The 26,916-nt window shown below is 40.0% G+C and overlaps 1 protein-coding gene across 5 annotated transcripts in view; it reads left to right on the forward strand.

The window, feature by feature from the left end:
- Positions 1-26,916, forward strand: part of LOC101174102 (cadherin-like protein 26) — a 73,260-nt gene that overhangs the window by 2,448 nt on the left and 43,896 nt on the right. Inside the window, exons 1-10 of one of the 5 annotated variants that reach the window (XM_011477311.3) lie at positions 2,526-2,636; positions 14,874-14,930; positions 15,017-15,109; positions 15,183-15,329; positions 15,840-15,987; positions 17,697-17,866; positions 17,949-18,077; positions 22,017-22,202; positions 22,625-22,896; positions 23,013-23,158. In XM_011477311.3, coding sequence (XP_011475613.1) covers positions 15,077-15,109; positions 15,183-15,329; positions 15,840-15,987; positions 17,697-17,866; positions 17,949-18,077; positions 22,017-22,202; positions 22,625-22,896; positions 23,013-23,158 — 1,231 coding nt within the window. In that variant the 5' untranslated portion in view covers positions 2,526-2,636; positions 14,874-14,930; positions 15,017-15,076. Of the gene's footprint in view, positions 1-2,525; positions 2,637-7,671; positions 7,796-8,514; positions 9,894-14,873; positions 14,931-15,016; positions 15,110-15,182; positions 15,330-15,839; positions 15,988-17,696; positions 17,867-17,948; positions 18,078-22,016; positions 22,203-22,624; positions 22,897-23,012; positions 23,159-26,916 lie in introns of those variants that run through there. The other 4 variants (XM_011477309.3, XM_020704784.2, XM_023956726.1 and 1 more) reach the window with 4 other exon arrangements.

Raw genomic sequence — 26,916 nt, forward strand, 5'->3', positions numbered from 1 at the left:
GTAAAAATTAGCAAAGCCTAGAAATTGCTGTAGCTTCTTACGACTCTCCGGAGGGTCCCAATTAGTAACTGCCTCAATTTTTGAGGGGTCCGGACGAATACAGCCAGCCTCGATGATGTAGCCAAGAAACTGTACGGTGGAGGCGTGGAATTCGCACTTTTCATGTTTTACAAAGAGCTGGTTTTCTAGCAGTCTTTCTAGCACCAAACGGACGTGGTGTTCGTGTTGAGTCTGATCGTAGGAATAAACTAGGATATCGTCGAGGTAGACGAAAACAAACCGGTTAATGAAGTCGCGAAGGACGTCGTTGACCAACCTTTGGAAAACTGCCGGGGCATTGGTGAGACCAAAGGGCATGACTAAATACTCATAATGCCCGAGAGGAGTGTTAAAGGCAGTTTTCCATTCATCACCGTCCTTAACGCGGACTAAATGATAGGCATTCCGGAGATCTAACTTGGTGAAAATTCGGGCCTTTTGGACGGAATCAAAAACCGAGGTGATTAATGGCAGGGAATATTTATCCTTTATGGTGATTTGGTTTAGTTCCCGGTAGTCAATGCAGGGTCTGAGTGATTTATCCTTTTTCTCAACAAAAAAGAATCCGGCTCCCACAGGGGAGGAGGATGGCCGAATGTGCCCCAGAGAGAGGGCCTCCTGGATGTACTCTTCCATTGCTGTCTTCTCAGGACCGGATAAGTTAAACAAACGGCCCTTGGGTAAAGGGGCGCCCGGCAGTAAATTAATAGCACAATCATATGGTCTATGGGGAGGAAGAGCACTGGCTTTAGTTTTGCTAAAAACGGCATTCAAATCATGATAACAGTGAGGAATGCCGGACAAATCAACCTGACTAGGACACTTGGCGCTACGGGAGGTTACCGTGGGAAGGGCAGACAGTAGACAGTTAGCAAGACAATATGGACTCCATTTGATGACTGATCCTTGGGACCAGTCAAACTGTGGGTTATGTAACTTGAGCCATGAAAATCCAAGTATAATGGGAGTGTGGGATGACTGAGTGACGAGAAAACGGATGGACTCACGATGATTGCCTGATGAAACGAGCATGATGGGTTTGGTGCGATGAGTGATGCGGGATAAGTGCTGGCCACCCAACCCGGAGGCTTCGATAGGTCTATCCAGAGGTTCTGTGGGGATAGACAGATTATCAACAAGCTGCTGGTCAATAAGGCTCTGTTCTGCCCCGGAGTCGACAAGGGCGCGTGAATCGTGAACATGGAGATCTAAACAAAGCTTGACAGGGACAAATAAAAAATCTTTACCAGAATGATTGAAGTTAGTTACTGCTTGCGGCCTGTCATCTGGCGAGGGGCCCGGGGGCTTAGAACGAAGCGAGCAGGAAGAGACCAAATGACCCTTATTACCGCAATAAAAACAGGATCCCTCATCACGTCGTCTGCGACGTTCTCCCTCTGATAATTTAGAATGTCCGACTTTCATGGACTCGTCCGGAGATTTAGGAGCAGCGAGGGTGTCGGAGCGCTGGACGTGATTAACAGAGGAACGTAGGAGTTTTGGGGTACGTTCGTTTTGTCGCTCCCGCAGCCTGATGTCGGAACGGAGCGCCGCGGAGATTAATTCTTCTAAGGTGTTCGCTTCGGGTTGAGAGCAAAGGTGATCCTTGATTTGTTCGTTGAGTGATTGGTAAAAGATCCCTTTCAGGGGTAGATCGGGCCAGCCAGCCTCTACCGCCAGAATACGGAAATCTATAATGTGATCGCTAACCGGTCGGTTACGTTGTTTTAGTGCGAGTAACCGCCGGGTAGCTTCCTCCTGTTTGCGTGGTTGGTCGAAAATCTGGCGAAACTCACGGAGGAAATGTTCATACGTGATTTGGCTGATGGGGTTGGTGGAAAGGTAAGCTTGGGCCCACTGAAGAGCTTTATTTCTGAGAGAGTTAATGATTAGTGTAATCTTACTGAGGTCCGACTGATAATAACGAGGGGCTTGTTGACAAATCAGTTGGCACTGCAGTAAAAATCCTCCGCAGGCTTCCACGTCCCCGGAGAAAGGTTCCGGTTGCAGCCGGATGTTTTCTGGAGCGGCGAATGACTCGGAGGCGGAAGCAGCGGTGTTGCCGGAAAATGGTAGGGAAGATCCTGGAGCGGAACTAGCATGGGGTTTGGTTAGTTCGGTAATAGTTTGTGTGGTACCTTTCGTTTGTGATAACAAATCCTCTTGAACAGTAGTGATCCGAGTGACGGCGCTGTAGAGGAGTTCCAAAAATAATCCTTGTTGGGTGATGGTCTGACGAAGATCTTCCGGGTCAGCTGGGTCGGGGTTAGGGCCAGTCCGTTCTGTCATGACTCCAGAACATTAGAGACCCAGATGCTGGAACCCGGAAGCAAACACAGGAGCAAGCTGGTGAGGTGAGTAAGAAGATTTAATTGCCAGCACAGTTAGGGAGTGAGCAGTTTCTGTGAGGTCCCAACGAGAGACTGGATTTTGTGGCGTCACTGGTGGATCCCTTCGTAGGGCAGCGTCGGCGGAGATCTGTGGAGTTGGATGATCGGCAGAGGCTCGTGGTGAGACCGGTGAAGCAGACTGAGTGAGGGTTCCAGATAGCGACGGATTCAGGCGACCACCCGTGGTTTGGGGTTTCCTGGAGACAGGTAAGAAGATACGTTAGGTACAGGCTTGGAACAAGGTAGCTTGGCAAGAACTACTAGTCGTAAGACCAAAATGAGCACCATCAGGGGCAACGGACTGGCGATGAATACTGGTCCAGGAGCTCCTTAAATAGGCAGGTGGAGAAGATGAGTAGAGTGGTCGCAGCTGTGCTGAATCAGGGAACCAAGCAGAGAGGGGAGGGGGAGGAGTCTGACAGAGGCACCATGACAGAAACTGCCTGTCATACGCATTTTTCTTTTTTTTTTAACCCCAGGTAACTCTGCGCCATCCGCCGGGAGCAAGTGCTTTTAAGTGCAAAGTGAGCACTCCTGTGTAGCCTGGCTGTTAGTGATCAAGAAATTGGGCAATCAGGGCATAGTTTGTGTTAGCATCTAACGGGCACTTACAAATCCACTGCACACCCCATGCATGCAGCATTGTGCAGCCTCAGCAGGGTGCCACTGCAGGGACATCACTAATGACCAGAGTGTGGCAAAAGGACAGCCCATGACAGCATGAAGCATACGTCGCAACTTACATTATTCTTACAAATACTTATTCTTATAAATACTTCACGTTACACTTACCAATCGCACAACATTGGTACATTCCATTTCCCTTGAGGTGGCCGTACGAGCTTCAAGGGAACTGCAAGACACACCTGTTGTCCTCTTAGGATGCAGCCTCTCCTCCTTACAATCCTCTATGGGTCTGGACAACCCAAAAGCCCACAGTATCCGTACAGGGGCATGTGACTAATCATTTAGGAGTTTTTCAGGGATACCCAGAGGAATACCTTCTTCAGCCCACCCTTCAACACAACTTTTGAAATAAAGTAATTTTATCCAAGTTTTAGCTTGATATGGAACTTGGATTTAAACTTTGTTAAATCAAAAGTATTTTTATTTTAAAAAGATCCAGTGGTTGCAAGGTTTCATGTGATAAATGTCAACTGACTCTTACAGTGTTTTGACTAATTGTAGCTTAAGTGTGGCCGTTTGGACGTCTTTTCAACGTTACGTTCAAACACCTTTTAGACTTGTTTATCCTGATTTTTGGCATTAGTTAATCCGTTGGTTCAGGGGGACGAGGGGACTTTGACCACTGCACAGCTCAAACAGGTATCTATCAATAATCACAGGGGTAATGGTAAAAGGTTTAGGTAGTTTGATCAAGTGCATTGATCAATCGAGCAAACTTTGTACCTAGTTAAGCAGACTGAAATATGAGGGATATCAAGAAAGCATAAACAATGACTGCACTCCCATATGCCCAACCTACACTCTTTGGGTTTTATTCAAACAAACTGAAAACACAAAAGGTAAAAATACAAAAAACTACACGCGTAATAAAGGCAGAAGAAAATGGTTTCTTAATCAATCTAGTGCAACCATCTCTGGAGTTAGTAAAACAAAACAAAAACAGCATCATATAAGCTCCCATCATGCACCTTGCTCAGTGAATGGAATCAGTAGCAAGTTTATCAAACTTTTCATTATTTTTTAAACAACTTTTTTTTGCTGTTTATTTATTTATTTATTTATATTTAAAGATAAACGATTGATTTTTCATGAAATCTTTTTGCATTAAAACAATATTACATCCTGCGAACATTGTCTCAATATTCATTTAGAAAAAGCATTTCCAGCGAGAAGGCGGGGCGATGACATCACTGCTTTCTCCGTGTGTCCGTGCTAAGAGACAGATATGCTAGGAGCACTGTAGCTTTCTGTTAGCGGCAACTTCTGATGATTGTACACAGCTTCTCAGGACGACGTAGCAGCATGTCCGCCTTCTGCGGTCCTCCTTCGGACGCCCTGCGGACAAGCTTTTGTTCTTCAGACCGCCAGCTGCCTCCGCATAGCGGAGTGCGAAGCTCCCGATAATGATTGTCGAAGGCGGAAATGTTGCTGCGATCTGAGAAACCATCATATGAATTTGTGTTTCCAGTGGTGTCCAGAACAAAAATAAAGACTGATGTAATTCCCACATATTTACAAATTTATTTGCAGCTTCGCGCTGAATTTGCTGTTTGATGACAGCTGGAGCCCCATCAACAGATAGCAGATTTCACTGTGGTAAACGTTTGCTGGTTGGACCAACACGCAGTCAGCGCGAAGCTGCAGGAGACTTTCTTCATAATGTGCTTTTATAACAGTTATGATTATATTTAAGGGCCTGCTCAATCATATGTTTTTAAATGTGTGCGGTCAGACGACGCTGAAGTTGGCTTGCGCTTCACAGCTTCACAGGCCACTGAAGGAACATTCCGCTGCGTTTTTCGCATTAAGATCCAGGAATCCAGGTTTGAGCAGTCCAGGTCCAGCGGTTTGTGAACAGGATGCGGTTTTAGGTGATCTTAATGCGAAAAATGCAGCGGAATGTTCCTTTAGTGCCCTCGAGAATCAGAAGCTGTGAATCGCAAGCCAACTACAGCGGAGAAAGCAGTGACGTCATCGCCCCGCCTCCTCGCTGGGAATGCTTTTTCGAAATGAATATTGAGACAATGTTCGCAGGGTGGATGTGAAAATGCAAATGCAATCCCCTCTTTGCATTTTCGTTTTAATTATGACACAGAATAAGCAGTTTTAAGTCTAAAAGGAAAAATCATTTTGAAATATTGCTTTTTCATTTTAATTTTGAGTCATTTGATGCAGTTACATTTTGAAAAGTAAAAAGCATTTCTGTTAATCCATTTTAATTGTCGAATAAGACATTTCTAAATGAAATATGCTACACATTAACCAGAAAACATTTTGAAAATGAAATGTCAAATACCATTTTCATTATCATTTTAATTAAGTGACAGAATAAGCAGTGTTGAGGAAGGAAATGAAAAAGCATCTTGGCGGATTGCTTTTTCATTTTAATTTTGAGTCAAAAAATGCAGCTTCATTCATTCATTCATCATTCATTTTCTTAACCGTTTTTCCCTTTCGGGGTCACGGGGCTGCCGGAGCCTATCCACTTGTGGGCGAAGGCAGGGGACAACCTGGACAGGTCGCCTGTCTGTCGCAGGGTAGAATGTCCACAAACACACACCTATTCACTCTCACTCTCACACTCACACCTAAAAATGCAGCTTCATTTTGAAAATGAAAAAGCATTTCTGGTTTTGACTTTTATTGTTAATTATGCTACAGAATCGCTTCCATAACGTTTAACTTGTTTATGGCAGTTTGATAAAATCTGTTCTGGTATCTCTTTGTCCTTTCTCTGCTTGACCTGTAGTATTTGCCTGAACGCAACAGATCAAACAGGGAGTGTAAGGGCGTGAAGCGTCTCTGATGATGTTCTTTGCTCTGTTGAGGCAGCAGGCGCTGAGGGGTTCCAGGGTGGGGAGAGAGCAGCCAACAATATTTTGGGCGGTGTTGATGACCTGCTGGAGAGCTTTCCTTTGAGCCACTATACAGCTGCTGAACCAAGTGCATACGCAGGATGTTACACTTTCTACAGTGGTATTGTAAAAGGTCACAGCAGTTTTCGGTTGATGTTTTTCTTCCTGGGTAACCTCAGGAAATACAGTCTCTACAGGGCCTTTTTCAGCAGCTCAGTGGTGTTTGTACTCCAGGTTAGGCTCTCCAACATGTAGACTCCCAGGAAGCGGAAGTCTGCCACCCTCTCCACGCAGTCCCTGTTATATAAAAGTGGCAGTATGTCTGTCTTCTTCATGTAGTCTATTATCATTCACTACATCAACCAACATGTAATGCAGTTCACTCCACCTTTGAACCTTCCCCCAGTTTCTATATAGTTGTTTAAATTCACATTATAGACACTTAAACATTTTTCTCTGATTGTCATAAGTAACTTGCATCAGGTAACTACTGAACTAAAATACCATTAGTAGTCACGCACCTATAAATTTGCTCTCCACATTTGACCCATCTTCTGGGGAACGGTGAGCTGCAGTCACAGCCAAACTCAGGAGCTATTACAGTAGATGGTTTAAGCCTCCCAATCCAACTTCTTAATGCTGGATGTCAAGCAGGGAAGCACTGGGTCCCAGTCTTTGGTAAGGCTTGGCCGTGGATTTGAACTCACAACCTTCCAGTCTCAGGGCAGACACACTTGGCCAATAAGCTGGAATCTTTTGGAAATTTGAAAAGATATAATGTCAAATAAGCGAAATAAGCGGGTATAGAAAATAAATTGATGAATGATTTTGTCTTTGTTTGGTGAAGACTGTTTTCAAGAAAAAATTCCACACAGGTAAGAGTTGAGATAAAATCATTTTTAATGTTAAAAATCCAAGATCTTGCTTCATTCTCAGGCTTGAGAATTAAAGAGGAGGCTGAATTAAAGAGGAGCACCTCAGCTTATTTTTTCTTTAGTTCTTATGTTCTTTGAGAAGCTCCAACAGCAGTTCTTAGGTTGCAGTTGATATTTCTCCCCCAAACTAGAACTACTGTGTAACAACTGCAAGTTATGCTTACAGTTCATCAGTGCTTAAAGCATGCAGATTTAAAACAAATTGTTGTCTATAATATATATAAATAACGTTTTTGATCAGCCCAATTATATACTTTAAAATGGGGACCAACCTTAAAAAATATACACATAAATAGATTTTTGTTATCCTAGCTTTGTTTTACTTTTCCCAATCAGTTTTGAAGAGGTATAAAAATAGAACAGAACTGACATACTGAAGACACAATATAGATTTGTGTTAAAACAAACTAATTGACTTCAATTGCATCTTTTCTGCATCTTTTTCTTTAAAGGGTCAAAAGCATGTATTATCATGAATGGTATTTTATTGATCAGTACAGATGAAATATATTCTCTTAATGAAAGCTCCACGGAACACGGAAACATGGTAACATTAACACTTGAGTCAAGAGGTTCTTCTGAGCATGCTCAGTTTCAGGAAATGCATTTACATAAAAAAATCTTCTGTAACCTGTTGTTTTTCCAGCTCTAAATGTCTTTCTATTGATTGAAGCTAGAGTTAAAGTTATAATTTCACCAAATAGCCTAAAAAGGTTCACCAACAAACAGGTTTGCGTTTTAAACAGTCGGTCAATTGCTGCCTGGAGGCAGAGTGCAATTGTCTCCACCCATGTTTTTTTCAAATTCCCTTCTGCTCTGCTGGGGCATTTCCCAGAGTGAATAGCAGGCAGTGGAAACCAAGATGAGGACTGTTTTTCTGTTTCTCTTGGTAAGCATGACTTTTTGTTTTCTTATATTTTCTTATAGTCACACACCTGCACAGAATAGAGTGTTTTAATTTATGGGTGCAATAATCTTTAAAGGTTAATAATTCTACTTGTTGTTGTATTTAAATCAGTCTACATGCTCAGTGGTTTTTAAATGCATATGATACTTATTTATTGAACTGCAATGTGTATCACATGAATCCTGCAGGCAAATTCACCAAAAAAGAAAAAAAATTGTATTTAAAAAAGGTTTTGCCCTGCTTGGTAGCTTTTCAGTAAAGGTAAATTTTGTCAGACAGTCTCTCTTCTGTCTCTGAGTGGGAGAATCTGTAAGGTTAATGCAAAATAGAACACGATTCTTTTTTCTTTAATAGCCAAGCAGCTCAGTTGGAGATGAGTTGGAAAAGACAAAAAAGTTGTTTTATCCATCAACAAACAATTTTTTTGTTTTCTAAATAAATAGTCATTTTAAGTTAATACAGATAGTTTGCATTCAAAATGTATTCAGTAAAGTACGTGTGCACGTTTCTTTTTTGTTGTAGTAGAGTCCATCTGACCATCTAGCTGTCTGGACTTCTTTTTCTGTGACAAAAACAGAAGGATAAACATAAAATGTTTCATCTTTCAATGAACCCAGGGCCTCAGTTGTTAGATAAATAAATATTTTATTCTTGAAAAACTTAATAGCAGGGTGGAATTTTCTACAAAAGACGTCATTTTCCACAAATATTTTCTTTGAAAACACAGATGTTTGCTTAGGTGTGTGCTCATACCCATCTGGTTTCTGCAACGTGCAAACTAGAAACATTTATAAAAGAGACCCCAAACAAAGAGATTTTTTGCAGAGATTCATTGTATTCTTGCATTTGGTATGAAAAAAAAGAAAATGTCCTGAGTATAACATTTGCTGGTTTTGTAATTTATTTAAACACTTCTATGCTTTAAAATGCATTGTAATGATAAAATATACTAATCTTTACTAAATCCAGCCAAACATTCTGGATCATTGGTGTTTGTCTCTACTCACACCTCTGAAAAATAACTGGAATCAGCAGTTAGAACTAAATCAGCTACTTGGAAGAACAGCAAAACGTTTTTTATATCAACCTCTTAAGTCCAGTTGACCTGAAGAACAAAATACTGTCTTAGTGTTCCTTTTTAAAAGATATACTTTGAATGGTTCTTAGGTTGTCTTCCATAATACTAGTAATATATTTGTTGAAGTCCAAATTGACTTCCCTGGGTTCTTCTATTATAGGATTATAGTTGAAGGTTATAATAATAAGACTGAAACTTTGGTTCGCCTTTGCAAAGGGAGAATTCCAGCACAGCTGCTCACATCTGCTCCTCACACAGAATGTGCTAAAACTCTGCCTTCCCCTTTTCAGCAGGCTCCTTTTATTGATCCACACATAATGTATGCATCCTGCTCATTAAGACACATGATGTATGCATGACTAACATTCTGCCCAGTTATTTTTTAACAGCGCCTCCAAGTTGACTCACATTCCTCTTTTGACCTTTGTCACCCTTCACTTACTCTTTTGACCTTTGTCTAAAGTTCTCTTAACCACATCCTTCACTTGAAGTCACAAGTTATCTCACACATGTCTCATGTTTGCTTGACTCACGTATAAAACATTAATATACTTTTAATTATAGTTCCCACAACTTCTTATGCTGTCGACACCAGAAATGTAATGCAGCGGCAGGAAAACTCAGTTGGTTAAGTGCAGAACTGGCTCATGGGAAATCAGAGTTTGATTCCCAGGGGTCGTGATGAGCTTAACCCAGTGTGGGTTAACCACAAAGTTGCCCAAGTCTGGGTCTCCCTGTGTCGGCCCCCATCCCGGAAAAAATCCAGGGGTTTGTCGGGAAGGGCATCAAGAATAAAAATCTCTGCCAAACCGCCTGTGAATCAGTAAAAGCTGATACACTGCTAGTGTGAGGCCTGCTGCTCTGCTGACCTGCTGCTGCTTCAGTCTACTCCTTTTGTGGGACCTGCTGCTCTGCATTCAACTGGGCCAATAGCTTTGCCAAACAATTGCTCCATCTGTGGGACTTAAAGCTTCTACAGCCTTGGAACATCAACTAAAGCAGGTACTAATGTCACGCAATAAGTCCAAAATGGTGCTTCAGAATGAAGAGGAGGTTGTCACTATGGAGGTCTTAAAAGCCTGGACCTCAAATGTTCAAAACCATGGATCACTTCAGCTACAATAAAATCCTTGAAGACCAAGCAGATGTTATATAAAAAATACCTGACTTGTCCTACTCCGTACAATCACTTAGAATTCAAAAAATATAGAAACAGACTAAACCATATCATAAGAGGAGCAAAGGTACACTTTTGCAATACAAAGTTAGCCCAGCATAAAAACAATGTTGCCTGCCTCTGAAAAACTATCAACACAATACTGAATAAAAACACTACTTAAAAACAGCTATCCAATGAATTTCAGGTTTATGATCATCATGTTTCAAACCCTCACTAAATTGCTGCAAAATGTAAACTCATTTTTTTCTGAGATAGGCCCTACTCTGGTTTCAAGGATCCCACCTAGTCAACAGGGACCATTGGAGTATCTAAATTATTCCATTACTAAGGAATTTAACTTATCACTAACAACTGAGAATGAAGTAAGAGATATTATTCTTAGCTTAAAAGACAGTTAACCTGGTTATGACAATATTGATAGTAATTTGTTAAAATCAATCTATGTCTTTATTATTAAACTACTGACATATGTTTTTAATCTCTCTCTGGTCAAAGGTATTGTACCCATTGAGCTAAAGAGAGCAAAAATTACTCCAGTTTATAAAGATGATGATCCAACCCACTTCAATAATTATAGACCAATTTCTGTCTTACCAGCTGTTTCTAAGATTCTTGAAAAAATTGTCTATCAAAGATTAATAGATCATCTTGAAAACAATAACATATTATACCCTTACCAGTATGGTTTTAGGAAAAAACATACCACTTACATGGCACTGGTGCATTTAATTACTGAAATCTATAAAGAAAAAAATAGAAAAGAGAACACAGTTGGTATCTTTTTAGATTTGTCAAATGCATTTGACACTGTTAACCATACTATTCTTTTGGATAAACTTGCACTTCTTGGCATCACAAACAACTCTATACTTTGGTTTACTAGTTATTTAACTGATCAATATCAAACCTTAGACTATAATGGACTGGAGTCCTCCCCCTCTTCTTCTAAAATGTGGTTTACCTCAAGGTTCCATTTTGGGTCCTTTGTTATTTTTATTATACGTCAATGATCTACCCAATGCATCAGTTAAACTTTCTAAAATATTATTTGCAGATCACACCATTTATTCTATTCCTATAAGGATTTAGATATTCTTAACAATGTTGTAAATTATGAACTTGACAAGATATCTACTTGGTTTAAAGCTAACAAATTGTCACTCATTATAAAAAAACCACACTTTTTATTGTTTGGTCTATAGTCAAATGCCATGGATTTCTCTTTTAAAATACAAATTGATAATATTCCAATCAAAATGAATCCTTATCCTGGAAACCTCATGTTAGTTTTATTAGTACCAAACTTGCCAAAATGGTGGGTATCCTAGGTAAAACCCGTCATTTGATGAATACAAAGGTTGCAATTATGTTGTACTATTCAATGATATATCCATATATTAGTTACTGCAATATTGCTTGGGCTAGTACACATCAAACTAAACTTGAACCTATTCTGCGTCTGCAAAAACAAGCTCTGAGAATAATATTCAATGTAGGAGATAGGCATTTATCTCAAGCTTTGTTTTGTCAGGCCAGTGTCCTGAGTATCTATCCAGTCAACCAACTTCAAACTGGTCAGTTTGTTTTCAATTCTATTGGAAAACTTCTTCCCCAACATTTCACCAACATGTTCAATTTAATAACGAATTTCATGAATATCCCACTCGGGGTGGCTGTCTCATCAGAGCACCTTTCTCTCGCATAACTCAGTCACAGTTCCATCCATCCATCTTCCTCCGCTTATCCGGGACCGGGTCGCGGGGGCAGCAGACTGAGCAGAGATGCCCAGACTTCCCTCACCCCAGCCACTTCCTTCAGCTCCTCTGGGGGGACCCCGAGGCGTTCCCAGGCCAGCCGAGAGACGTAGTCTCTCCAGCGTGTCCTGGGTCTTCCCCGGGGCCTCCGCCCAGTGGGACATGCCCGGAACACCTCTCCAGGGAGGCGTCCAGGGGGCATCCGGACTAGATGCCCAAGCCACCTCAGCTGGCTCCTTTCGATGTGGAGGAGAAGCGGTTCTACTCCGAGCTCCCCGCGGCTGACCGAACTTCTCACCCTATCTCTAAGGGAGCGCCCAGCCACCCTACGGAGGAAGCTCATTTCAGCCGCTTGTATTCGGGACCTCGTTCTTTCGGTCATGACCCATAGCTCATGACCATAGGTGAGTATTGGAACGTAGATCGACCGGTAAATTGAGAGCTTTGCTTTTCGGCTCAGCTCTCTCTTCACCACAACGGACCGATAGAGCGACCGCATAACTACGGACGCCGCTCCGATCCGCCTGTCAATCTCACGCTCCGATCTTCCCTCACTCGTGAACAAGACCCCAAGGTATTTAAACTCCTCCACCTGGGGCAAGGACACTCCATCGACCGAGAGATGGCAAACTACCTTTCTCCGGTCAAGGACCATGGCCTCAGATTTAGCGGTGCTGACCCTCATCCCAGCCGCTTCACACTCGGCCGCAAACCGCCCCAATGCACGCTGGAGGTCCCGGTTCGATGAAGCCAACAGGACAACTTCATCTGCAAAAAGCAGAGAGGAAATCCTGTGGTCCCCAAACCAGATCCCTTCCGGCCCCTGGCTGCGCCTAGAAATTCTGTCCATAAAAACTATGAACGGAACCGGTGATAAAGGGCAGCCCTGCCGGAGTCCAACGTGGACCGGGAACAGGTCTGACTTACTGCCGGCTATGCGAACCAATCTCCTACTCCGGTCATACAGAGACCGGACAGCCCTCAGTAAGGCTCCCCGGACCCCATACTCCCAGAGCACCCCCCACAGGATGCCACGGGGGACGCGGTCGAACGCCTTCTCCAAATCCACAAAACACATATGGACTGGATGAGCGAACTCCCACAATCCCTCCAGCACCCTAGATAGGGTGCAGAGCTGGTCCACTGTTCCACGACCAGGACGGAAACCGCACTGTTGTTCCTGAATCCGAGGTTCGAGTTTTATTATCAGTCACAGTTTAGTGTCCTAAACAGAGGATGTAAAATTTGGAACAGTCTTCCTTCCTCTTTCAAAGTACTTTCACAAATTCAGTTTAAAAAAGCTCTAAAAAGCTTTCTTCTTAACAATGGTACTTTTCCATATGCCATGCATTTTTAGTTTGATAAAAGAATGTAAGTGCATGAATTGAATATGTATTGATTTTTTATGTATTGTATTTACTGAACGGTATTGTTTTTTAGCTTATAGACTTTTTATGGTGGTTGCCACATGTTAAGCCCCTTGTGGGTTTCTGGCAACCATCCATCACATCCGCATTGTTTAATATTCTGTTTTTATTTACCTTTTTTGATATGTGATAAATGAAATAAAAATAAAAAAGAGTTATGATGAAAGGTGAACAAACAAGAACTAGCGCATTAAAGGACTTATTTAACGCAGGTTCTTAAATGCTCATTTAGAATATAGTGTTCACACTGGACAGTCGCTACCTGATAATAACACATGGACTCACAGCTGGAGGAGGCTTGGTGCAGATGTTGAAGCTGCAGCCTTTTTCTTTCACAGCTCTATTCGGATATATAAAAGATTTGGTATCATATAATTCTGGCCAGGCGCAAACTGCAATTATTTTTTCTTCTTCTTCATGATGCTACCTATTTTTCACTACCAAATCCGAGTTCATGATTGATCAGAGTTTAACTGGTTTAAACTTTCAACGCACGTGTAGAGCCTAAAAACTGACTTAAAAACGTAAATAGTGATGCATGATTGCATGAGCCTGAATCGCAAAAAAATGATTTAGAAGCAATTACATCTGGGATCTGAAATTTTCAACTGCTGGTTTCAGTGTGAACTAACGTAACTTATATGCAAAAAATAAGAAAAACAACGAATCAGTTACTGTTTTGTGTTAATTACTGTTTTGTCCATTCAACTTAAAAACTAAAATTTCCACATGAATAGTTCCAAGCCTTGATAAAATGAGTCATTAAGCTGGATCCCTGCCTTTTATTTAAGGCAAAGCGGTGCGCCTTTGTTCAGACACATTACAGATACAGAGAGTTTAAAATGCTTTACAGAGGCGCAGAAAGTGTTGGCAAGACATCAATAAAACATTGAAACAAAAAACTGAAAAACATATTAATACAGAAAATAAATGTAAGAAGGGAAGCTGAGGTAGTGCAGCATCTGAACTGCAAACAAAGCCACAAAATGTCTAAATGTCTAACAAATGCACCAAAGTTTTATGTTTAAAAACCTGGATCTAGAATAGAATCTTCCACAAATAACAAATGTTGAGATGCGTTTTCAAATCATTTTAGATTCACAGTTCTGCTATAGAATATTTTGGGTATTAAATGTTGTGTACTAATATAGCACTTTTCACCTTTCTTGGAAGAACAAAGAAAACTTGCGTCACACACACCCACACAAGAGGCTAACCAGTATGCTGGGTTCAGCGTTTTTTCCCATTCACAGATAGGCAGAGCAGAACCTCACTGGGACGCAGAGGTCAACCAAATACCTCTGCATCACAACCACCAATTAGTGCCCCAATAAAGGCTTGTTTTCCTTTTTCCTACAGTTTAAAATATGTAAAAAAAAAAACAACATAAAAATACAGATAATGTCATGTACATTAAAAAGAACTGCAAAGAAAATATTTGTAATAGATTTTTGTACAGCCAAAAAAGACAATATACTACTTGCTCAAAAAGATGTACTTGTAGCAGTGTAAATGCATGCAATTTCAAGTGTCAAGTTGAGACTATATAGGAAATAGCTTTTGCTGGTAATCAGAATATCACAAACAATTATCTTGTAACCCATGTTCTTTATGCATGCAGGTTGCATTTCCAGCCTTGGATTTCGGCAGTGCTTGCGAGGAAGCTCGAAAAAAGCGGGTACATGAATACTAAATGTTTGCAAGAGAACTATAACTAAAACTTCTATCACTGACCTCCATCTCACCAATTTTTTCCTTTTTCAGGATCTCTTGGTTCGAACTAAAAGAAGATGGGTCTTATCTACTATTGAACTTGAGGAGGAAATGATAGTGAACTACCCGTATTTTATATCAAAGGTTAAACAAGTATAATCTAAAGTTAATCTGTTTTTGCAATACAAACGTCTTAGTTTGAATTTGTTTCTTTTAGATGTATAATGACAAGATACAGGGAAAAGACTTTAGGTTTGAAATAACCGGAGAGGCTGTGACTGAAGGGTATTTAACCATTAATGAAAATACTGGAGAAGTCTTCGTGCTCAAATCTATTGACAGAGAGAAGTACCCCTGCTTCCATGTGAGTCAATATGAAATTGGAGATATATCTACAGTGGAGCAATAAAGTATTTTGGAAGGAGTTGAAAGTCTGTCTTGCCCAGCGACAGCCCCAAAACATCACTGCTCTAGATGAGATCTGCATGGAGGAATGGGCCAAAATACCAGCAACACAAAATTTTGTAAAGACTTACAAAAAATGTTTGACCACTGTCATTGACAAAAAAGGGTATTTTAACAATATTAACAAAGTATTGAGATGAACTTTTGTCATTGACCAAATACGTATTTCCCACCATAATTTACAAATAAATTCTTTGAAAATCAGACTGTGATTTTCTGGATTGTTTTTCTCCTTTTGTCTCACATAGTTGAGGTATACCTATGATACAAATTACAGGCCTATCTCATCTTTTAAGTAGGAGAACTTGCACAATGAGTGGCTGACTAAGTACTTTATTGCCCCACTGTACAAAGAAAAGCATTTTAATTGTAGCTATAATGCTTTTAACCAGAGTGCTTTATTCCACAGGTCATTTTTAATGTGTATGACACAGACACCAATCAAAAAATAGACAAGGAGCTGGCATTTGATGTGGAAGTAAAAGACATTAACGACAATCCACCAAGGTTTACCAAATTTCCCAAAACATTCACAGTAAATGAAAGCCAAGCGGAAGGTGGGTTTCACTTAAAAGAGTGAGGAGAAGTACACACACTTCTAAAGTTAGTTGTTGGATTCTAATGAAACTAAAACACACTATAGGTTGGGGGATTGATCTGAGTATAGATATTATCGACACCGAGGTAAAGTATTGACTTAAGCATGGTGTCTCTGTCTGCCATGTTGCCTGATTAGACAAAAAAAGAAAAAAAAAACTTCCAATTTGAGCAAAAACCGACCCAATTTGAGTGGAAAACTGCCCAATCTGGCAGACTACCTTTCCTGCTTCATCAGAGAGTAGAGAGAGCCACATATTTGCACACAAATATATGTGCATGGCTGTGTCTGCAGTTCTCTTCTCCCTCAGGGGAGGTGTCAGATGCGTAGAACACATTTCACACGATGTGTGACAACTAAGGGACTTTGTCTTAACTTTATTACAGTAAATCTTTTATTTTATTATTATTATTTTTTTTTACTTGTTACTTAGTTGTTTTATTACTGCCTTTGTTGTAAAAAATATATACACTTATGGTGCTATTTATTTTTGTTTCATTGTAGTAGCTTTTTAAAAAATGTTATACTAGTTACTGTTTCTTTACTATTATTGTAGTATGCCATTACTAATATACATGTTCTATATTTGATGCATGTTCAGTTCAGATTGTGGTGAATAGTTAAACATTTTATTTGGTCAAAGCCTGTCCTATGTTTTATTGTACACTTAATTTACAAAAAAATGTGGTTTTCCAAAATTATTCTATAATCAAAAATTTCACTAAAAAAGTATTGGTATCAATATCTGTGATATGGCCCCCTGTAATTACTTGGTATCGGATTGAAACCCAAAGTCCCAGTATCGCCCACCCCTGAAATACACATTTGCTGTATTTCCATTACGTACTTGCGCACATTTTTTCTGTTTCTGTTGTGAAACTGGTGGGTTTTGTAGAATCCAATCGCGGACATGAAAATAGAGTGGTGAACAGGTTATATTTTTATGAGGCAGAGGGGATGAATGGAGGAGAGGAGAACAGGCCGGCAGGTGAGTAGACTGGGGGAGCTTGCAGACAGGGATGAAGGCAGATGACCAGACTGCCAGAGTTTGCTGATAGACAGGGAGGCAAATTAACGAGCTGGCAGGAATTCATGAGGCACAATAATCTGGCGTTTGCCGAAAGGTTCCATCCCAGAATAAATGGTCCCTGTTATGAGCTGCAGGTGACGAGATGATGAGGAGCAGGTGTAGAGTAGTCACTGAGGAGACACGGCCACTGAACCACAGCAGAGACATTGATTTCTTAACCAGGCCATGGAGCGCTAAGCTCTTTGCATGTGGGGGCAGCTAAAGATGAAGCAATTTTGGGAAATCGTGTTTGGTGATCCAGCAATTCTGCATGATACGCTCAATTTTTGGTCATATGACTCATTTAATTTGAAAACAGTGTTTCCATTGCAGTTTTGCAAAATATTGTCTGTACATTTCTATACGTCTCAAAGCGCAAAAACGTTTTCAAATGAATGTGAATCTTTTCAAAATTGCATTAGGGGATTCATTATCGCAAATCCAGTTTGTGTTATTTAATAGTCATTAGAATCACAGCTATTGATAATGAAATGTCATTGCGTAAAACTAAGGTTTAGAAATTAATAAAATCTGCAACATTATCTTTAGTTCAATTGACCACTTTTCTAAAATAAAGTTGTCTGTTTCTCTTCTGAAAGGATCTCTGGGTGTGGAAGTGATTGCTCAAGACATAGATGAGAAGAATACAAAAAATTCTACGTTCAACATCACTGTGGTTCAACAGACTCCACTAGAGCCCAATATCCAGGCAAAATGGATTGATGAAAGAACTGTTCATCTTAACTTCACTGGATGTTTTGATTATGAAGTAAACCCAATTGGTCCTTTTTTTTAAATCAGTAGTTCTTACACTCTTAGACTCGTCTGAATTTCAATTTTTAATGTTTTAGAAAGCAAAGGAGTACAAAATTACTCTTGAAGCAAAGGATCATGGAACGCCTCCACTGTCAAGCACGGCAGTTATAACGCTGAATGTTAGAGACACAAACACACATATGCCAGAGTTCAAGAAGAAAGAGGTAAGTTTTGCTTATAAATATATTTTTGTTGGTTTTGTAAAGTTTTTAAGTTGTCAGGGAGGGAGTCACTGGCTCCCCAACCCCCAGCTGAGGACAAAAGACTCTTAACGACCATAAACCATAAGTTGACAATACCTTCCAGTTTCAGGTCTGACTCCTCCCCCACGAGCGCATAGATGCCAGCTCTTTTACCAGCTATTTCAGAATTGACAAGGCTTTTTGGAAGAGGTGAAACGTCTTCTATCTTTAAAAACCAAGTCCAGATGACAGCCCTTAAAACTACTTCTAAGATCATATAAATAGTTTATTAAGGACTCGTTAAAGTCTTATAAATAGTTTATTAAGGACTCTTATTATAAAGCGTTACCAAAGAGATTATTTATCTTAACTCGTTTTGATCGCTGGCCGGTAGTCTCGCCTAAAAAGGTTCTCTCCCTCTATGAGGCTTCATTAACAACTGTTTGCTGTTGGAGCGGCCTGCAAGAATAACCTGTTGAGTCATTTCAATCAATCATCTACCTCCCAAAGCCCTCTCTCTCCACTTATCTCTATTTTAAGCAAATTTTCCTGCCCTCTTAGCCCCCAAACAAGTCATGACAAACGCTCACCTTTACTGTGTTTGGTTCTGAAGCGGGTTTTCCTAGTTGAATTCAACAAAGCTACTAGCTCATCAAATGCCTCAGACTAGAGCTCCCACTCAGGACTTGGTGATCAGGGACAGGGGCTCAGGTCTGCCCCTGAAGGTGGACATCTGCCTGGCTCTTCCCTATGATCTAGGTCTAGAAGTTGAATGTGTCTTACATTGTGTCTGCTTCTATTTTCTATCTAGACGGTAGGGATACTGGTTGGGATTTATGGCTCTTTTTAAGAAGCCAGCCTGGAGTGTATTCATTTAATCCTGGAAATAATCCCAGGGAGGATTGATGGGCTCAGAGCCGGTTTAGCTCGTGCTGGTTTGCGGCGCCTTCCGTTCGTGAAACCAGGGTTCGACTCCGGGCTGCTCCCTGTTCCCTTCTCTACCTCTGTGCCGGTCCCAAGCCCGGTTGCTTTGAGAGGGTTGCATCAGGAAGGGCATCCGGCATAAAAAACATTGCCAAGTTTACCATGCGACTCGTTCGCTGTGGCGACCCCTGATGGGAAAAGCTGAAAGAGAAACAGGATTGATGGGCTCAGATCTGGATCCAAATAAAATAAAATTTAGATTTTCCACTAATAAATGAGTTCAAATTATTTTGGAAATATCAATTTTAGCTTTACTTGACATGTGTAGACAAGATTTTAAAGTCTGGATTCACTGCCATTATATACAGTGGGTATGTATAAGGAGTGTGTTTGTGTACTTTGAATTAGAGGGCTGCATTGGGATTGGGTCCTGCCGGGTCCCGCGGGACCCAACCCAAATCTCGCGGGATTGGGCGGTTTGAATTGTGCTGCGGGCGGGAGCAGGCGGCTAAAATAAAAACCCGCGGGATACGTGTTGCCATGAATATCTCATGAATATATAATAGCAGACTACGTTAGGCTGTGCGGCTGTTGGATTCCTATGTACTGAAGCTCCGTGAAGGCACCAGGTAGAGACGCCCAATGGCCTCTGTCATCTAACCTGTTGTTGGGGGTGTGCAACGCCCCGCCCCGCCTCTTACTAAGAGCACGCTTTAGGCCGTCTGTCTGCGCGCGCACACACGCACACACGCACACTTTTAACCGAACAGGATTTGTGAAAATATATTTAATAATTAAGTTGCAAATTACACAAAAGAGGAATGCAGGAAAAGATGAGGCTGGAAGAGGGACATGAATCTCTTTAATAATATCAATACAAATACACTTTTTTTTCCTGCGGGACGGGAGACGATACAAAATCAATGCATCTCTATTACTGTGCGGGACTAAATTCTATTAGTTTTGCGGGTGCGGGCGGGATTGGACATACATATTGCGGGTGCGGGCGGGAGTGTAACGCATACGTTGCGGGAGCGGGCGGGATTGGTCAGAAATTCAGCGGGCGCGGGCGGAAGCGGGATGAAGAAAATGGTCCTGCGCAGGGCTCTACTTTGAATTATGTTATTAATGCAATAGCTAAACCAGACGGCCTGTGACCGCTGAAGGAATCATTTGGTCCAGTTTCTTACACGCAAAACTGAGGGACAGCTGTAAAAGTTCACTACTGTTTTTATAAAAATACACTTTTTGTGACCATAAGGTAATTTAGTTATAACATGTAACCTTAAAATGTTGGCAACATTTAAACTATAACAGTATTATTTTCTACATGATGATTTGGATGTATTTTAATCTGAAAGATAAGAACATTTGTTTTATACTTAATTAACCATTCTGACAATAGATTTAATCATTTGACTCAGTCAGGCCCTGCCACAAACTGGCGAACTGTCCATGGTGCCCGCTGCCTTTGCCCACAAGTGGCCGGGATAGGCTTCGGCAGCCCCGTGACCCCGAAAGGGATAAAACGGAAGAAGATGTCTGAATGAATGAATTGAGTAAAAACATCTGACATATGTTCATTTTGGAGGTTTGATTAAACCCATAAGGCCTCTTAATTAAGTGTCATGTCAGGAGTGGAATGTAGAGAGCCACCAGGGAAAAGTTCAGTAATGCCCCCCTGCTCCACACTGCTCATTAAAATTATAAGGCAATAATCATTACAGAAATCTTGTAAAAAATAAAACAAACTCAAGAAAACAACATAAACATTATAACCCAATGTAAAGCTCTGAGAAGTATTAGTTAAACTACGGCAACACATTGTGACCATAAAATAAATAGTGTTTAATTTCAAGACTCAATGTACTCTTTTTCCTTGTGGAAAATATTACATTGATAACATCTATAACAAAATTGTTAAACAAAAGATTAAGTAAAACAAGACATACATGTTAGACAATGGTAACAAGAGGGCAAGAAAGATCACTACACTCAATTATACTTCTTTGAATTGTACATGTTTTAACTAATCAATTTATATGTACTTCAATCTGCATTGTAACTCTTTTGTAATTGTTAAACATTTGTTGTATTTTTTTGTTGATTCTTGTCCAGGGCTCCCTTGAAAAAGAGGATTTTTATCTCACTGGGACCCTCCTGGTAAAATAAAGGTAAAAAAAATAAGAAAAAACATAGCAACAAAACCTGTGGGCACCAATATTAGATTTAAAACAAAAATTGTAGTTTGGATCCTGCAAAAATTATGTGTTAAAAAAGAATTCAATTCAGACATTAGATAAATAAACCATTGGAATAAAACATGGAAATAATACCATCTGCTGTATAGTGAATGCAAAATCACTGTTATCCATGTGGGATGCTTTCTTCTGGCGACCACTGCCACTTAAAGGAGGATGTCGTGAGTCGAACAGATCCCACTATTTGATTCAGCTGACTACACCCACAACAAAAGCTAATATTGACAAAACTAGCAAAACATTATCCATGAGTTACAGGCCTGGAAAGAACAGTCAGGGTCACAGATGCAAAATGCAAAAAGAGCTGGATAGTGGCCTTGTGGTTAGAGTGTCTGCTAACTGGAAGGTCGTGGGTTCAATCCCAGGCCGAGACATACCAAGAAATGTGACCCAGTGGCTCCCTGCTTGACACTCTGCATTAAGGGGGTTGGATTGGGGGGTTGAACCACCAAATGGTGCCCGAGCGTGGCTCATCTGCAGCTCACTCAGCTTTTTTTTGTTTTTAATTTAAGTGTCTTCCACAGAAAAAGACCATTTTCATCCCAAATTGGAAAAATTTAATCTCTTGACTGGCTCTGCAAACTCCTATTAGAGCACAATAGGAGCCAGTAGGAGAAAGTTTGTCTTTTCTTGCCCCCGCGACCAAATTCAGGATAAGTGATAGAAATGAACTACTAGAAGTATGGATAACTAATGGATAATCGTGCAACATCTACATTGTTGTTGTTTTTTTCAGTTCCAGACTGAAGTACATGAAATGAAACTCTACAGGGATGTCTTCAGATTTCCAGTAGAGGACAAAGACACTCCCAACACTGATGGCTGGCATGCCAAGTTCTTCTTCATCAGCGGAAATGAGGAAGGAATTTTCAAAGTGGAAACTGACCCAAAAACAAATGAGGGTATTTTTAATATTGTCAAGGTAATAACATTTTTTTCCTGTCCGAGAGAATCCTTACATTTGTTTTGTAAAACATATTTGCTAAGTATCACATTACTAAAATATTTTTCTTAATACAATGCATTAGTTCACAATTTGATTTTATTTCTGATTCAGTGCCATTTGGTTAGAAATTGTTCTCATTTCCACTTTTAAAAATGTTCTTTGGATCATAAAAGACTATTTTCAAGCTGATAAAAGGATCAATTCTTTCATGTGAAAACTAACAAAACTACAGGATTATTTTGCCTGAGAAAAATTATTTTGGAAAACAACTGATTTGTGGATTTATTGCAGCATTTTCAAAACTTTGTAACAAATATTAGTCCAATTTGTTGATTATAATTTTCTACATGGCTCAAAAAGTAGTTGGACCTCTATTAATTTCTGTGTGTCTTTTGCAGGAAAAGAATTATGAAATCACCACGATGGTTGAGTTGGAGATTGGGGTAGAAAACATTGAACCATTTACTAAGTGTGTGAATGGCAAACTGATTAAACAGGACGGAAAACTTTATCGTCCTGACTCAATCAGTGTCACAATTACTATAATTGATGACAATGACCCACCAGTGTTTCAGCCACCAAAAGCTGATGTATATGAGAAAGAAGAATCAGAGCCAGGCAGGGTGCTCTTCACCCCAAAGGTTTATGATCCAGACTCTTCTTCTTTCAGGTAAAATATTTGTGGACTGCATGTAAACTGTGAATGTAAGAAAGTCATAAACAACTAATATTATTTTCTTGCTTACATTTAAATAGTAGTTGCTACTCTCTTTTCTCTGTTTCCAGGTTTGAATTAGTAGAAGATCCAGCTAACTGGGTGTCTATTGATGAAAAAACTGGAGAAATCAAGGGAACTAAGAAGATGGACAGAGAATCACCCTTCGTGGATGATGACAATGTTTACAAAATCATTATTGCTGCCATAGATGATGGTACTGAAACAAACCTGAAACATAGTTTGATAATGCTGTTCTTAGCAAATCAGTTAAATTGAAAGATTTTCATTTTTGTGATTTTGAAGGTAAACCTCCAGCCAAAAGTTTTTGTAATGTCAGTATTCACTTGAGGGACATCAATGACCACAAGCCACAACTGGTCAACAACAGCCTCATTTTGTGTGGAAACAAGAACAACAAAGTGATGATACCTGTGCAGGATTTGGATGCTGACCCCTATAGTGGACCATTTTCTTTCTATTTTGATAATGAGGAAGACGAGATGCATTGGGAACTAGATCCTGCTTATGGTCTGTAAACATCTGTTAATCCATTTGACTAAACTAGAGCATAAAGCAGCTACATATCTGTCTTTACATGTTTCACCAGGTCAGCAAGGTGGCCTTGTCAGCCTGAAGCCACTCCCCTATGGAAAATATTCTATACCACTGCGGATGCAAGACCAACAGAACAATGAGGGACATGAGACACTGGAAGTGGTGGTGTGTGACTGTGAGGAGAAGAATACATGTTGTTCAAAACTGGCACTTTCAACTAACCTTGGAGGACCTGGCTTTGGACTTTAGTTGGAATCCTTCTATTTTTAAGTTAGGACATATACAGTGGAGGAAATAAGTATTTGATCCCTTGGTAATTTAGTAGGTTTGCCCACTTACAATGAAATCAATGACGGTCTTCTGGTTAATTGTCAATTCTAAACTCTTCCCCATACTGAACTGAACTGAGACAAATGAACCAAACCGAACCAATGTAATGACATCTGGGGAACCTGTGTAGGTGCTTTGAGTTCAGTAAATGAGTAATTGGTGAAACTGAGTTCATAACTTTACTGTCCTGCAAAATTTGGGCAGATTTCTTTTTTTTTCTTTTCTCGAAATTCTATATTCATGGGTTTTATGACCTGGAACCCCAATTTATGTAAAAAAAAATAAGTAAACAAATGATTGAAACCAATTACAAAAATATACTTTCTTGGATAAGCATTCCAAGAAAGTTTAGTTTTTGAATGGAGTTGTGGAAATGAATACACTTTCTTATGATATTCAATTTTTTTAACCCTTGTGTTATGTTATGTAGGTCAAATTGACCCGTTATAAAATTTGAACATCAAGGAAAAATAGTTAAAAGTATTTTTCAGCATGCATACTATAGGTGTTGTGACTTTTGACAGGAACCATGTATGTTCTCGCGGGAAAACGCAACCCACATTCAGTGGACACTCAACAGGGGAGGGGCAAAACATATAAAGATTCTCTGCATGGGAGTCCTTCCTGTTGCACAGGCAGAACTTTACAAAATGAGCAGCAGAAGCAGAACGATGACAGTCCAGGAGGCTCTGGAAGTCATCACTGATCATGGTCAGAAGAAGAATCTCTTGAGCTAAATTTTGATTCTAATGATTCTGATTTTGAACCAGATGAAGGAATTGTTATTCCTTTTCCTCCAAGCAAGACATCCATTTTAAAGAATGGTGAAGTACATTGGTCTTCATCCCCAAATATGCGTCAGACAAACCTGTCTGCAGAAAACATGATAAAGACAGTGCCAGGGCCCACTAGGACGGCAGTGACTCATGTGACCATGTCAATTCAATTGAATTCAATTTTATTTACAAAGCCCAAATTCACAACAACAGTCGTCTCGATGGGCTTCGTGTCGGTAATTGAAAAAGTAAAGCATAAAATCAAAAGGATCATAAATACATAGAATTCAATAGGAAAATACTAAATTGAACTAACTAAACAGACTGAACTAAACAGTCATCCCTTCCCTTAGACCCTCCTTCGCGGTAAGGAAAAACTCCTAAAAAAAACAGATTCCGGAAAAAGCTAAGAAACCTCATTGGAGCCCACATTAAGGAGGGATCCTCCCCCAGGACGGGCAGGCAATTTACCAGAACCCATAGAGAAGAATTAATTTATCTAACCCTACAACTACATATTTAAAGTCCAGTAGACGAGTTTCATCCAGATGGAGTTTGGGGGGACGGCCCGGAAACAGGATCCAGGTCAAGACAAGCATGACCTGTGCGAAATGCGCAAAATTAATTTTCACAAAGCACAGTGTGATGACTTGTCACTCTTGTGCTGTGTATATGTACAGACCCACATACAACTTCATATTGCGATTGCTTGTCTGTTGTATTGTGATTTTGTTTTTTTCTGGTTCACAGTGCATGTATGTAAAACAAAATTTCAGATTGTTTCAATGTTATGTAAAACTATAGTATTTTATATGGTAGTCTTTCAAAAGTAATACAGCAGTGAAATTTTTTTAAAAAGTTTGAACGTGTATTTTTAAGAAAAACAAGTGAATTATCGAATAATTGAACCACTAGCTGTTAGAGGTAAGGAACACCATTTCACTAAGTTTTGATAGAATAATTAATAATGGAGTTAGTAATGAAATATTCACACTGCTTGTTAGGATTTTTTTTAGTTTCAGACATCTTTTAATTAATAAAATATGCCCCGGGGCAAATTGACCCAGGAACATCATCTCTGTTCCTCACAAAAGAACATAACAGGAGGGTTAAAGGGTCTGTATTAGCCAAGTATTGACTGTATTTCATATCTTCTTATTCTTTCCATCCACCTAACAGGTACAAATTGGGCAAAGAAAGAATGAAATTTGTATAGCGTTTCAGTGTGGTTCCTAAAAACACCAGGGTGGATGCTTCAGACTAAAACAGACACAGCAGCACACACAATTTGCAGACTGGTCTTACCTTTACTTATAACTGAAGTCCATTTACGTCTCTTTCTAGATAAAAAAAATAGTTTGAGAAAGATTTGGAAACTATTTGAAATGTTAAAACTCCAAGTCGTTAAACTGCAGCACTGATCCTCCGTTAATAATTACTTCAAATTTTGATCGAAAGTCCAATTATGAGACATTTTGTGAGCAGAGATATCACATCGGACATTTTTGGAATCCAGTCAGAGCAAAACAGAAAATAGTTCCTATCAAGTTTTAATGGTAACCATCCAAGAACAAATGCAAGCTTATATGCACCCTCCACATTTATTCATCTTTTAAACCTGTTTTTGCCCACTCATGGGCGATGACAGGGGACATTTTGGACAAGTCGCCCGTCTTTCACAGGGCCACAATCACACTTCCATGCACACTCACATTCACACCAAGCGACAAGTTAGAGTAACCAATTAACCTATGAAGTCCTGTAGGAGCAATTATTAGGAAATGGAAGACACACAAGACCACTGATAATCTCCCTTGATCTGGGATTCCCCGCAAGAGCCCTGCTGGGTCAAAATGATCACAAGAACGGCAAGCAAAAATCCCAGAACTACACAAGGGGGACTTTTTAATTTTTTTATTTTCTGTAAGGGAAGGTAAGAGAGGTGGTGGAACAGCATCAATTGGTCAACAAGGTTTAAAAACTGAAACCATTATTTTAACTGATTATCCTTCATTTGAGCATCATTCCTTCCTGTTCAGCAACCCACCTATTTTAGTAGTGACTGTTTATAGACCACCAAGTCCTCCCTCCGTTTTTTTACAAGATTTTTCTGAGTTTTTATCAGTCATTCTTCTGAGGCACAATAGGATTTTAATAACTGGATTTTAATCTTCACGTTGACAACATGGATGATCCTTCTGCCTCTGAGTTTTCCAATATTTTAAATAGTATGGATTTTACCCAGCATGTGGTATCTTTACCCGAGGAAACACTGGAGAGTTTTGTCCTGGTTGATGCAGATGTGCTTGGT

Source organism: Oryzias latipes, chromosome 7 (assembly GCF_002234675.1).
Source record: "Oryzias latipes chromosome 7, ASM223467v1".
Taxonomy (NCBI): Eukaryota; Metazoa; Chordata; class Actinopteri; order Beloniformes; family Adrianichthyidae; genus Oryzias; species Oryzias latipes.